The following is a 14,658-nucleotide window of genomic DNA, read 5'->3' on the forward strand; positions in this document are numbered from 1 at the left end:
TCCTCTCTGGCCCACAGCCCCAGCAGCTCCTCCATCAGTTCAGTCAGCTCGGTGGCCTCCTCCGTGGGTGGACGACCGAGCCGCGCTGGACTGGTAAGACGACTGCGATGTGCTTCAAACACACACTGAGAGCAGAGGGGCTGTTCACACAGAGCGGGATGAGCTCATTTAAAGGAATTGTTCAGCGGTTTGAGAAATGTGCTCAAACTGACGCTTTCGTGCCGAGTTGGAGGAGGAGGTCGAGACCACTGTCATGTCTGGACACCAATTATGAAGCCACAGCCGGTTCTGTCGTCACCGTGAGGTTGACAGAAGAAACTCCTGTAGGTGGCTGCACATAACCCCCTGTAAAACCGCAGCAAGTCATATTTACACTTTGGTTTTTATTCAGATGAGACAAACAAGATAACACAAAACTGTTTTCAATTTTCAATTTTATTTGTGTAGTGCCAAATCATAATATACATTATCTTGAGGCGCTTTACAGGGTCAGGTCAAGACCTTACTTTGTTATAGAGAAAAACCCAACAGTTCCCACAAAGAGCAAGCGCTTGGCGACAGGGGGGAGGAAAAACTCCCTTTTAACAGGAAGAAACCTCCAACAGAACCGGGCTCAGGGTGGGGGGGGTCTGCCTCGACCGGTTGGGTTTAGGAGGAGATAAAAAAGAGGGGGTGGGGGGAGGAGAGAGGAGAGAAGAGAGAGAGAGAGACCAGGAACAGCTGTGTAGGTAATGGTGTTATCAATAATAATGACAGGTAACAGTGGTTAATAGTAATGATGAGTATCGGTGGATCTGGATCCTGCTGCTCCAGAGGCAGAGAGACCTGCAAAAAATTAATGGCATAAAGTAGTCGAGAGAGAGAGAGAGAGAGAGAGAGAGAGAGAGAGAGAGCCCAGTGCATCATGGGAATCCCCCAGCAGTCTAGCTCTATAGCAGCATAACTAAGGGATGGTTCAGGACATACCCGAGCCAGCCCTAACTATAAGCTTTATCAAAGAGGACAGTCTTAAGCCTGATCTTAAAGGTAGAGAGGGTGCTGGGAGCTGGTTCCACAGGAGAGGAGCCTGATAGCTGAAGGCTCTGCCCCCATTCTGCTCTTACAAACTCTGGGAACCACATTTAGAGAGCGAAGTGTCCTATTGGGAAAATAGGGAACAATAAGCTCTTGACCATTAATGGCTTTGTAGGTGAGGAGGAGGATTTTAAATTCTATCCTGGATTTTACAGGGAGCCAATGCAGAGAAGCTAACACAGGAGAGATGTGATCTCGTTTCCTAGTTCCTGTCAGTACTCGTGCTGCAGCATTTTGGATCAGTTGGAGGCTTTTTACTGAATTTTTGGCTTCACGTTAAGCTAAGCTAACCGGCTGCTGGTTGTAGGTTCATATTTACCATGCAGGCACGACAGTGGTCTTGATGTTCTTATCTGACTTTTGATAAGAAAGTGAAAGCGTTATTCACTAAATTATTCCTTTAAAGTAGGTAAGTGAGTAAGTAAACTTTCCTCCTATAGTACATTTTAGAACCAGAGTCAGGACAGGTGCTTCACTTGGAATAAAACAAGAGTAGGTCAAAACCTAGTTAACGACTGGACCACAGATGGTTAATGTGCGGTCAGTGAGGACTTGTTGCCCCTAAACAACTGACATCCTATTCTCTCCTCCTCTCTGTGCTCACGTATACAGTATGATAATGCAGTAAAGCTGCTCTCATTTACATGTGTTTCTGATTGAAAATAGCGACTGGCAATGCAGCCCATTAAGATAAATGTGAACTTTATCTCTAACTGCCTTCGTTTCATATGTAGAATTTCTCATGATGCCTCGTTTACAGTCGCTCCCGCTCAACACTTCCTGTAATTGTTTCAAATTAAAATCCCTATAGCGTTTCAGTGGACAGAAACCATTTATTTCTTAACAGGGCTTGTATTGCTGTGCTGCATTAAGCGTAATGTCTCATTTCCTGCTGCTGTTGATTCTGTTGTTTACATGCTGTTCAGATCTGCTTCTTTACCAGGTTTATACCCAGTCTTGTTTAAAAGAGTCTCTAAATCTAGCAACAATGAGCTAAGTTGGCAACACTGCAGCTGTGAACACCCCTTAATAGAACCTGTTTGTGACAGATCATTTTGAAGAGCACCAGCCAATGGGGAAACTCCAACTCAGTCACATGACATCAGTCTGGGACACTCACCATTATAGGGCTGGCCCTGCTGTTGCTGTCCAGCAAATAAAACAACCAGAATTTCAGGGAATGGCCAAACATATAAAAACAAAACCCAACACAAAAGTAACTTGTATTGGCATATACAGGCCGTGAAACCAACAAACACAGTTCTTCTAACCTAGAGGATCTTTTTTTTATATATATAATATTTTCTACAACATAAGTTACCTTTCAGTTTATTAAAATTTTAAATTTTAACAAATAAAAAAGTGAAATCCTTCCAATTTGAATTCCAAGGATGCTTAATAGAGATTCCGTCATTATTAAATTTGTATTTTGCAGTTTATAAAAAAGAAACTGTTGCAGGTAAATGTAAGAAGTTTTTAAGGTTACTATGTGAAATATGAAGTCTACAGATCCAGACAGTGCGGTGATGAATAGGTTGATAGTACTGAAAAAGTCCCTGAGCTGCTGAGCAGTTAATGATTTGCATTTTGTTGCTGTGCAGTGTGAAGCTGTGATTCACTGACTCTGCGTTTTGCTGCTGCGTGACAAATCTACAGAGCTGCAGCTGAAAGAGAATTCAAAGGGCCTGTTTGAACACGCTGTGTCTTTAAGACTAATATCCTCAGTGATGGTCGGCAACAAGCTAAAGCGAATGAAACGTCAGGATAGCTCGCATTGATTTTAGCTCCTGGTTGCGAGCCAGATCTCGGATAGAGAACACTCCCCTTTACTTTGCTTAATTGTTGGCAGCGGTGTCAGACAGCACTGAAAGCAACCTGATCACACTGCACAAAACTGCCTGACTTACTGTCATTGCTAAAGCTCTTGTACCACAATTATACCATAATTAGTTTTGTCGGCAATGGTAGGAAAGTCGGCACTGTCTCTAATTTGCATGGCTAATTTGCAGGCACAGAAATAGAGGTTTACATAAGGATCTCAGACACAGATGAGCTTCACGTCCCACATTTAGCACAGTGTTATTAACCTCAGCCACAGTCAGACGCTGCATTTAAAACTGTGAAAATAAAGATACTGAAATATTAATAACACCAGTCAGCAGTTCTCTCTGAAACATAGAAAACCTGCAAGAAGGTGAGACTCCATTAGTTTCCTGTCCTCCAGTGACCACGTGTTTGATATTATAAGGATGTCAGCTGTTTCTTCAAAACGCAGGATTGTTTTTGTGAAGTTTTATTCTGTTTGTAGAAAAGCTGCTGACGTGAACTTCTCTCACAGGTCGGGCGGGAATCCTGTCAAAGAGCATACTCTAGTGGTGAAAGAAAATGTTGCATCTTTCATCACAAATTTGACACTTGTGTTTTTGATCTGATACTTTCTAAAGCAGTGAGTTATTCCCTGAGAGGAGAGAAGGAAAAAACAAACTTCAGGTCAGGGTTGTGAGACCTGAGAGAAGTTGTTGTTTCGCCGCGATCTTCCTCTTGTCAGGATGAGGAAGCTGCTCACACAGAGGGCTTGGTATTTCTATGTGTTTGCAGTTTGTGAAATGTATTCATTTCAACGTAACAAGCCTGGTTTTCTCAGGGATAACGCGCTTTGCTTTTTAATGATCATAAAATAATTTGTCTGCCATGACATGAAAGCGAAGTGTCAGGTTTCAGGTTAACAGAACAATTATTTTCATGATCAAAACGCGATTAAGTTTACTCAAAATCGTGAATGATCACAATAAAAGCAAAGCCTCTCATGTGGAGATCACAGAATAACTGTTTTCCCATGATCATGAAATAAATATATTGTGATCTTTGAGAGGATATAGTTTGATGTCAGAGCATCAGATGTATGTGATCTGAGACACATATCTGACAACATGATTTACTCGTGTCTTTCCTTAACCCTCCTTGCATCAGTTTCTCTCTGTTTCTCCCTGTTTCTCCCTGCCTCCTCCGATTCTTCTCTTCTCTTCTCTCATCCTCCCACCCTTTAAATATTCATCCTTCATCCTCGGCCCACATTTCCTTATGTTTTATGCTCTTTCCCTCCTAAGCTGACAGAGACGTCGTCGCGCTACGCCCGCAAGATCTCTGGCACCACCGCGCTGCAGGAGGCCCTGAAGGAGAAGCAGCAGCACATCGAGCAGCTGCTGGCCGAGAGGGACCTGGAGCGAGCCGAGGTGGCCAAGGCCAACAGCCACATCTGCGAGGTGGAGAAGGAGCTGAGCGTCCTGAAGGCGCAGCACGTGCAGGTAGGACACAGACACGGCGATCGTGTGTCGGGGAGAAACACGTCTGTGACAGTGACTCTGTTGTTGAGTGCAGTTTGCTTCATTAGCGCCTCTCCTCTTCCTCTCCGCAGTATGTGACAGAGAATGAGAGCACGCTGCAGCAGGTCAAAGCCATGCTGGCCAGCACACAGAAAGATAAACAGGAACTGGCCAATCAGCTGGAAGAAGAGAAAAGGTAAAATCACACAGGTGCTGGTTCCCAAGTCGAACCGTGAATCACTGACAAAAATAAATCCTCATGTTGTTTTACATTAGATTATATTTTTCTCCTGTCATCACAGATTTGAAACTTGGTTTCCTCATTATATTTAATTTCACTTTGATGATAATTGTATCATCATCATCATAATTAAAAGAAATCATTATCTTGAGACAATGAATTCACGAGGGAATTGATCACAGCGTCATATTTTAACCAAATTAACGTGGTCTCTCCTCGGTCATTATACGTTCCACTAACTGAAACCTGATGGATTATTTTAACATTTTTAAAAATTGATCGCGATAATCACATCATTATTATAACCAATCTTTGTTTCCCCTGCAGATTATCGTCTTATAGACTTTTGTATATTTATTACATTAATATAAAGTAATGAAACTATTTATTTATTCATTTGAAGATAAAATAATATAAACTGTGTGTGTGGCCCTTTGCTGCTCAGAGCCTGGTCGGGAGGGTCAGGTGCACGTGGGGAAGTGCACACACACACACACACACACACACACACTCACTCACTCTCATAGTGAAGTTATGTAACCAGTTGTTACACACTTTGGCAAAAACCTCATATAAATAAGTTAGTAGAGAGCCTGAGCGTGAGACAGTTTTCAGGAGTAGGTTATAATGGTTTAAATCTTTTTCCAGATGAAAAGACCCAAAATGACCCCAGTTCACAGACTACTTGAGAACTACGAGCAAATTATTTCAACAGATTCTGTGTCAAACGTTTTGATCCATATAAGTGGTTTCCAGTGTGTTTGTTCACCTTTCGAGAGGAGGAGAGAAGATGGGAATCATCTCCTGCCTGTGAGTCATGATGTGGTTGGGTTAGGAAGCAGAGGGACAGAGGAGGCCCGGCTCTGTCTCAGAAGCTTGAGCATATTTATATTCCAGTGGAAGTGGAACTGTTTCTTGGTGGGTTGCAGGGCTCTCTTGAGGCTGTCACAGTGAGGTCTTTGGGTTTGTTGCTGCTGTGCCTCTGCCAAGACCAAAAGCAAAACCTGCACCAAATGCACATGTACTGGAACTAAAATCACAAATTGTCATTTATATATTTTTCTGAGTGTATCAATTTAAAAAAAACATATATAAATGTAAAAAAGACAGCTGTAGAGTTATTGGTGAGTTTATTTTCTTACTTTTGACAGAGCCAAAAACAGGCCCAGTTTAATCTTTTCATGATTACTGGGGCAACAGCTGTGATTTCTATCAGAGAAGAGAGATCTCAAGACAGCCAAGTGTGAACTTCAGAAGAATACATTTGGTGAACTAGACTGGTCCTTTGCTGTTTTCAGTCTCTGTGACAAGTCTGATCCAACTTGTATTTACAGGAAAGTGGAGGACCTGCAGTTCAGAGTGGAGGAGGAATCCATCACCAAAGGAGACCTGGAGGTATTTATCAGCATGATCAATACCTATAACCAATCAGTAATTGAATGTATGTGTTTCCTCATACTAATTTACAGTGTGTCCTTTAATATCACAGTGTTTGAGTGGACAGTTTTCATGCTGTGTAACAGACAGCACCGTCAGCATAATGCAAACCCTGGAGCTGCAGACAAACAGGAACATTTCTGAAGGGTTTATGCAGAACAGATGATAATGTGTTTGGGAAGATGCTTCAGCAGGGAGGAAGATCTGGACTAGAGGGGCTGCGGAGCTAATTTCCTGCCAAAACCTAAACAAACAAACAAAACACATTTCAATTACAAACACAGTGTGGTTTGCAAATGAAAAACACCATTAACAAACAAATGCATTTTGTTTTTCAAATATAAAAACGTATCTACCAAACCAATGCTACATCATGTTTCACAAACAAATACAAAAAATATATCCTAAAAAAAAAGAAAAATAATAATAACACATGAGTTTTGGCACAATTTTCCACCGTGATTGAGGATTTTCTCACAGATGCCCTCAGTAATTCACCCTCCCTGACAGCAGGTGGCACCAGGAGGCTGAGCAGAGTCCTCATATGAAGTCCCCCCCCAGCCTCCTGCTGAACTAATACTCTTCATATTGTACCATTGTACCCTTGTACAATATAAAAGCCTGTGTAGCCACACATTTTCTGGACCAGGTTTTCATGCAGACCCCCCTCTCCCCTCCCTCCAAACCTGCCTATAACTGCTGACCCCAGCCGTACACAGACTTCATGAACGGAGAGCGGCGGCTTTCAGCTGCAGCAGATTTTGTGACAGAATTCAAACAAAATGTGAGGATTTAAAAACCATGAATAAATTGCTGACTTCACTGCACGTGTGATTTTAAGCTCGGCAGAAAAGTCTGAACTCTGTTAGATAAAGTCCACTATCTGTCCTCTGCTGTCTGCCCCTTGAGAAAGAACCTGAAGGAAGGTAAATATAATTTGTTCACTTTTGAATGTGTTTTGGCCATAGCTGCACTTAGCCTTCAGATGTATAACCCAAAAAAAACTGTGTGATTGCACATTCTGTGACTACATTTTTTAGCCTTAAAAGTTTCCTTTAGGGGGCGACCTGATAGCTGAACAGTTAGAGCGTATACCATGTGGGCACAAATGCTCTGAACAGGCGAGTCCCTGGTTCGACTCCAGGCTTGCTGGACTCTTGGCTGCATGTGATTCCCCTTCTCTCTTTCCTATTTCCTGTCTCTCTCCACTGTCCAACAAAATTAAGTAAAAATAAAAAATAAAAAAATAAAAAATACTAATTTTTTTTAAGTCCTTTGGATAGAAAGATAGAAGATTACAAAAAAAATATACTACACCTGCAGTTGCTTTCTTTATTCTTTAACATGATGTTAATATAGACAATAGGTTTCCCTGTTAAAGAAGAAGACTGACAGTGTTTAATATTTTTCTTACTATTAATGGATCCCATGAAAAAACCACAGCCAACAATGAGTTAATTCATCTCTCAGTGCCTTCTGAGTCTGTGGCACAAGCATGGCTCCAACTGAACATGTAAATTAAAAACAAAAAACAAAAAAAAAACACCAACAAATAAATAGTTTCTTTTTTTTTAATAACACGTGCTGTAGTTTTTTTATACACATTACTCAAACAGGAGTAAATAGTGCGGGACTATTTTCAGCTGTGGATGAATACACATTTAGCGTTCTGGTTTTACAGGAGCGCTACAGTGTGTGTGTGTGTGTGTGTGTGTGTGTAAGTAAGTCAAAATAAACTACAGTGGTTGTGCAGGGTGATGTAGGAACATTGAGAAAATTCTCCAGTGTTACCAAATAATGTTTATAAATGAGAATAAATGTTTCAGTGTTAAGATTTAAATACGTTAAAAATACCTGTATGTGAATATTTGGCACAACATCAAAGCTGTTGTTTGCTGGTGTGCGTGTGTGTGCACTGTGTTTCACTCATTAAACAGTACAGACATGTTGTCCTGCTCTTAACCACAAAATTCAGTTTCTGTGCAAGTGCAGTCTCACTTCAGAGTCTGAAATCAAGCTGTGTAGATGGGATCTGACTGAGCTCTCAAGCCTCTTCCCATCATATAATCAACTCAGTTCTTGCACAGTGCTGCTGTCTACAAAGCTGCCCTTTCATCATCTGTTGACAGTTGTTCTGATCTTTATCGTTCCCCTCCGATCTGTATGGGTCTCTTTCCCTTTGAGTCTTTTTTTTCCCGCCTTTCTGTCTCTCTCTTTGTCTCTTTTTGTAGACACAGACGAAATTGGAACATGCCCATATTCGTCAGCTTGAGCAGAGCCTGCTCCTCGAAAAGTCGAGAGCAGAGGCACTTCAGAAAGAATTAGAGAGGAGGAGGGTAAAAAAAAAAAAAAAAGCACGAGCCCTTTGCCTGTAGCCACTGTTCTGTGTGGTTCTGCACCTGTTTGCTTCTTTGTTTATGGTAGCACAACGCACAAGCTGCACAGGTTCAAGTCGTACTCCACCTGTCTTTGGTGTCCAAATCTACATTAAATCAAACTAGAGACACACTAATGATAAATATTTAAAAACAATACACGTCTTCATTTAAAGAGCTTCTGGATCACTGTCTCTTCTGATGCTACTGATCCTATTCTACAGGTAAATATTTATAGTGTATATAAATGCGGCTGTAATACAGCTAAGGCAGCTAGTGTCAAGGCTTGAAATTACATGTGGAAAGATTAAACTATTGTCAATATTAAAATCTTACAGTTTAATGGATAAGGCTGCATTATTCTTAGACAAATTCCATGAAAAGACCAAAACCAAGAATGTGTCAGTCCGTAGTCTTTCTCAGTATGTCTGTGCCACATATGTATATGGAGGCTCACATATACATATAGTTATATTTTTAAAAAAATAACTTGAGAAAGCTGGGCTCTGTATTTTGTAGCAAACGTTACTCAAACAGGAAAAAATAGTGCATTTGTTTGGGACTATTTTCACCTGCGGATTAATACACATTAGCTCTTCCAGTGGGTATCCTTGGCAGCAGAGTGGTGTATATAGGATTGACTCAAAATAAACTACAGTGTGTGTTCATGTTCAATGTGGCTCATTGAAATGTTTTAATAGTTTTTGGACAATGGAGCTCTATGGCACAGATGAGTAAGAGATATCAGGACAAGTAGCACGGTGATGCAGTGGTTGGCGCAAGACGGTTTTGGGTTCCAACCTGTGGTCCGGCTAGGACCTCTCTATGTGGTGTTGCCAGAGTAGGTTTCCTCCAGGCTTCCTCCCACAGTCCAAAGACATGCAAGTGAACTGACGACTATAAATCGCCTGTAGGTGTGAATGTGAGCGTCTCTATATATCAGTCCTGTGATAGACTGACATCTTTTTCAAGGTGTAGCTTCTTAGTTTATCAATTTATTGTGGATTTTGGTCTTTTTATGCGATGTGTTGAAATAAGAAAACTGAAAATTTTATAATGTATTAGCTTTATCCTTTAAAATGTGCTGTATGTGTGAAATATGATGTATAATAAGATAAATAATATATTTAAATATTTCACTTGGGGGATGAATAAAGTTTCCCATCTCTTTATTGGTATGGGAGTATTTAGCACCACATGCACTGTTCCTTTGCATAGTAATTAAAGTCAGACTGTCAGTAATGACCACACATCCTCAACATGACACTGATGGATAATTACAGATGACATTTTATGAGGGTAGAAACATGCAAAACATGTACGCACACTGATTTTATTTGCTCCTTCCCCTCCCTCATTCTGTCACCATCATGTCATGAATCACAGTGAAAAATGCTCCTCATCGTTGACCCCCTCCTCAGATACTGGCCTTGGAAAGGGAACACAGTACCAGTATCGTGGCTCCCAGCTGCTTCAGCTTTTCACGTCTTCTGTTGCAGAAGCTGGTGTTAATTTTTTTTCTTTTAAACTGTGATTTATTATGTTTTTTATTTAAAGGTTGCCGTTTGGATCAGTTGCCAGCTGCACTTTAAGACGCAAGGACATAACATTTGACATAACACCCTTAAGTTTTAGCTCTACGCAGTGGATAAACCTCCCAAAGCTCTTTGCTCATTTCTGAGCAGTTATGCAGTTATATGTAATTAGTAACACATGAGAAATTGCTAAATTGTTGATGGGATTCATCACTGATCCTCGGAGTAATCCTCCGAGGCAAATCATCACAGTGATGCCCATTTACAATCAGTAGTTAAGTGCAGCAAAGGACGTCCTTTATGCCTCTTTGACATGCAGCGCTGCACTTCAGAGAGAAAGCCTCTCTTCAATAATAGACAACGATATCACAAAACAAAAGCGTACAAGCTTGTGCTTTCAATTTTCAGGCATCAAAAGATAACAAACCACTTTGAAATGCTGGATTCCTATATGCAGTAAGGTCTGCTTGTGCCAACAGGGAAGATGCAGTCATGATGCAGCATCCTTGAGGTTGGGTAAGAGAACCAAGGTGAAAAAGAGATTTGATCTTGTTTTGGCTTTGATCCGCTGCTGAGCTATCTCAATTCTTGACTTCAAATCAACTTCAGATGCTGTCAAGGACATTAACCTTGCATAGACCTTTTTTTTTTTTTTTTTTTACTCTTTTATTCCTGTGTGTTGTGCTGTAATCTGAATGCTATACAGGCAACATCTCTGATATGAATCAACTAGTCACTCTGAGGTCTGGTGGATTGTTTTCCCAGATGGTTGAAATTAACATCTGTGCACTGTGCAGCAGGTCCTCCTTCTTAATCTCCTTTTTATTTTGATTGGATCCAAGAGTGTGGTGGGTGTTTGCAGTGGTGTGTATGCGGTGTCACCGTGTAGAGGTTTGCTGTCGGCTTTACTATATTTGCTTGGCTGCTTTTAGATGATCAGAGAATGGCTGTGCTCTCCTCTCATCTTCCACTTCTTTGCACATACAGTGAGCTGCACAAATATTTGGACAGAGACACGTTGATTCTTTGGCTCCTCAGTGTTTCTTTGACTTTGGATGGAAATGATACAATGACTTTAAACATATTTAGTGCGGAAAGCAGTCTTATAAAGTTGATAAAAACTGAACTTTCTGTGGCGTGTTGTGTTGGTACTATTTTACATATAATTATTTCTTATAAATATTGAAAACACACACTCAAAATAAGATCTATATATAACCATGTGCACTCTGAAATCTGTGCACCAGGTGGAAAAATGGCTGCTAATCTTTGTATCATCTTGTGTCTAAGGAGTTCAACAGGAAGCCAAACTGTGAAACGATGTGTCGCTGTCCACACAACTTAGTGTAATTTTTTTTGTATTGTATATTTCTCTGGAATGCAATTGACTGTCTCCAATCCTTGCAAGGACCTTCAGGGTTTTCCCTTTGATTTCCTCTTTTTCTCGAGGCCTGATTTCTGCTTTTAAATCAGTGTCACCTTTTCTTTGGAATGACGTCGTTCTGTTGCAGGGTCTCTCACCTGTTACGGTAATAAGGTCATTCTTTTGAAAGGCTGACATCTCTCTGCTGTGGTAATAATGAGAAAAAAAAAACAACTTTTAATAGCAGTGATGGGTGTCGCTTTCTTCCTCATCAGCAAACCACGGTTGAAGAGCAGAGTCGCATCATGCAGCTGGAGGAGGAGCTCACCCTCAGAAGAGCTGAGATCAAGAACCTCCAAGCCCAACTCAGAGCGTCCGACTCGAGCTCGCAGCAGGGCGCCGCTGCCGACGGTGACACAGCCGAAGGGTCCGACGCCCAGCCGGAGACCCAGCTCCTGCGTGAGCAGCTGCTGACAGCAGGCCGCGAGCACTACAAGGAGAGCAGCGAGCTGAAAGAGAAGTACGAGACGGCGTTAGCGGCGAGCCAGCAGGAGATAGACTCGCTGAAGGCGGTGGTGGAGAAACAGACCCAGGAGATCAATGAGATGAAGCAGAAAGTGCAACAGGCCACCAAGGAGAACATGGAAATGATGGACACCTGGAAGGTATTTGCTCTGCTCACATTAATCCAATACAAACTGTTCAGAGAGCTTCAGGAGGGGTCACAGGCTCATTTCAGCGGCTGTTTCATTCACTACGAGTGCTGAACTGGCAGAGAGCAGCGAGATTGGATTTACCTTTTCAAATCTGAGTTTGTGTCGTAGCGACTTATGTGTGATGTTTAAGAGGAATCAGGGTCTCCCACAAAATTGTGCTCACAGCAGAGTCGAAAAGCAAAAGCCCAGAAAAGCTGAACTTTGACCAAGGAAAACAAGGCAAGGCAAATTTATTTGTATAGCACATTATCCCACACAAAGATCGTTCAATGTGCTAAACAGAAAATAAACGAAGCATAAAAATAGAGGTAAAAAACATGATAGGAAAACAGCATAAAAACACAGATAATGAACCAGATCATATCTGATTAAAATACAAGATTAAAAGATTAAAAGAAGAATAGATAAGCAAGTATAAAAGGAATATGAAATCAAATTTTCTCATTTCAGTCCATTTGAATTACTGGTTCATTAAGTAACCACCACTTCAACCAGGTCATTCTTCTCATTTCCCTCTGCAGGCTAAATTTGACACTTTAGTGAGCGACCACCAGAGATCCTTGGAGGAACTGAAGGCCTCATTGACCAGTGATCATGCTGCTCCAGAGGGCCAAGAGCAGGACGCCCAGGAGCTGAGAGCCGCTCTGGAGAGCCTGAAGATGGAGCACCAGCTGGAGGTGGAGAATCTTAAGGCCAAACATAAGATCGAAGCTGCGATTCTCACCAAGGAACGTGAGGACCTCTGCACGCGTCTTCAGGAGGCCAAAGAGCAGCTGGCCGAGGGCAGCCAGACATGGAGGGCCCAGGCCGAGGCCAAAAGCGGGAAGCAGGCCCTGGAGGAGGCGACAGATAAGCTGCAGAAGGCGGAGCAGAGGCTGGCGGAGATGGAGAAGCTTGGGGCGGAGCAGGACAGAAGCACAGAGGAGCTGAGAGAGAGGCTGGAGCTGTCGGAGAAGAAGATGACCGACTACCAAGCCCTGCAGAAAGCCCAGGCCGAGAGCCAGGAGGCGATCCAGAAGCTGGAGGAGAAGCTGAGGGTGACGGCGAACCAGCTCCAGGCCATCCAGGCAGACCGCTACACCTCCCATGATGCAAATGTGCGTGGCTGAGGAGACTCGTTCCAATAGTTTGATGTTCTATGATTATTGATAAACCATCTTTGTTTTAATTTCAACTCTCTTTAACTTGTTTTTCAGGTGATAGAAGATAATGAAATTTCAGACGAGAAGATGAAGCTAAAACAGAATATTGAAGGTATCAAAATCCACTTATTTCAATACGAACTACAACTGCAGACAAACCACACATGCACTTCAGTTTTTCTGCTCCCTGCTGTTATTTCACAAAGTGATAAAAAAAACTGACACTATCAGTTTTGTTGCATTTGCTTCTAAGCTGCAGATCATAATGTCCATTTCTGCATTTGAGGATTGCAGAGAAAACTGTTCTGTCTTCTCCTTCAATGCTTATTCACTCTCTGGCAGAGCGTTAGATGACAGCCAGCAGCTGGTTAGCTTAGCTTAGCATAAAGACTGTAAGCAGCAGGAAGATACTAGCCTGGCTCTATCCAGCTGTAACAAAATCCACCTACCAGGACCTTTACACTCCAGCTGAGATTCTACAGCATTTAAATCAGAAACCAAGAGGGAGAAATTTATATTTTATAGATTTTGGCATCCCCTAGTTTTGCACTGTTTCAATGAAACACCGTTCTGGTATCCATCGATTTAGATGGAGACCTGATTTCAAAACAATCAAATCTTTTGATAAAGTTGTAACATCATTGTTCTGTCATAGCCAGAGTGGAACAACCCACATTAGCCACAAGTCTCTGTCTGATCTACCTTACAAACATGAGCATGAGTTTCTTGTTTTTTTTTTCAGAAACAATGGAGAAGTTGTTGAAAAGGGAAAAAGAGGTCTCAACTCTCACCTCCCAGGTGGAGGCCCTCAAATCACAGATTGGAGGTAAATGTTATTTTCCAGAGCATCTCCACGACCTTTTCCAAACTCTCATCTCTGTTTTTTCTCGCAGCTTTTTCATGACACAAAATTACTAAAGATGTGAATCTCTGTAGAGGGACCATGTCTTTTCAGTGTTTCTGTGTAGAAGAGTATTTTTCATACAATGTTGAAAAACAAAGCTCGTTACTTGGCTAAAGCATTTCCTTTAGATTGTTAAAAAAAAGATATTTCTCGATATATAAACTCATCACCAGTCTGGTATTAACAGTATTTAGTGTCGCTCCCTTTGTTCGTCTGTATGTGCGGCGACTTCAGGCTTCACTTCACTCGCCGCCAGTCACACTGAGTTCACTGCACAGTGGAACGTGTTCGTCTTCGCCGTCACAATCTTTGATCATCGCTGACAGATCTGTCAGCTTGCTGTCTTTTGAAAACTAAAAGTTCCATTACATCAAAGGGCTTTGTGTAGTTCACATAATCAAACTGACACACTGAGAGGAGCGCGGTGTAAATAATTTACAGAGATAAGACTAAAATGTGGAGAGTAGGCACGTTATTATATACCTCCTGTGTTAATTTTTTTTTTTTATAAGATGAATTTATATGTTCTAATAATTGATTTTTGTTTT

General features: G+C 41.6%; 1 protein-coding gene across 4 annotated transcripts in view; it reads left to right on the top strand.

Moving 5' to 3' along the window:
• Positions 1 to 14,658, top strand: part of clip2 (CAP-GLY domain containing linker protein 2) — a 44,825-nt gene that overhangs the window by 19,588 nt on the left and 10,579 nt on the right. For 2 of the 4 annotated variants that reach the window (XM_071506009.1, XM_071506010.1), the window contains exons 5-13: positions 1 to 93; positions 4,182 to 4,379; positions 4,490 to 4,593; positions 5,973 to 6,033; positions 10,465 to 10,515; positions 11,624 to 12,013; positions 12,586 to 13,161; positions 13,261 to 13,318; positions 13,949 to 14,032. The exon at positions 1 to 93 is cut by the window's left edge and continues 121 nt beyond it. In XM_071506009.1, coding sequence (XP_071362110.1) covers positions 1 to 93; positions 4,182 to 4,379; positions 4,490 to 4,593; positions 5,973 to 6,033; positions 10,465 to 10,515; positions 11,624 to 12,013; positions 12,586 to 13,161; positions 13,261 to 13,318; positions 13,949 to 14,032 — 1,615 coding nt within the window. Of the gene's footprint in view, positions 94 to 4,181; positions 4,380 to 4,489; positions 4,594 to 5,972; positions 6,034 to 8,306; positions 8,412 to 10,464; positions 10,516 to 11,623; positions 12,014 to 12,585; positions 13,162 to 13,260; positions 13,319 to 13,948; positions 14,033 to 14,658 lie in introns of all 4 variants that reach the window. The other 2 variants (XM_071506012.1, XM_071506011.1) reach the window with 2 other exon arrangements.

The sequence above is a fragment of the Trachinotus anak genome, unplaced genomic scaffold (assembly GCF_046630095.1).
Source record: "Trachinotus anak isolate AG129_WGS33_773 ecotype Australia unplaced genomic scaffold, CSIRO_AGI_Tana_v1 ptg000020l, whole genome shotgun sequence".
Classification (NCBI taxonomy): domain Eukaryota; kingdom Metazoa; phylum Chordata; class Actinopteri; order Carangiformes; family Carangidae; genus Trachinotus; species Trachinotus anak.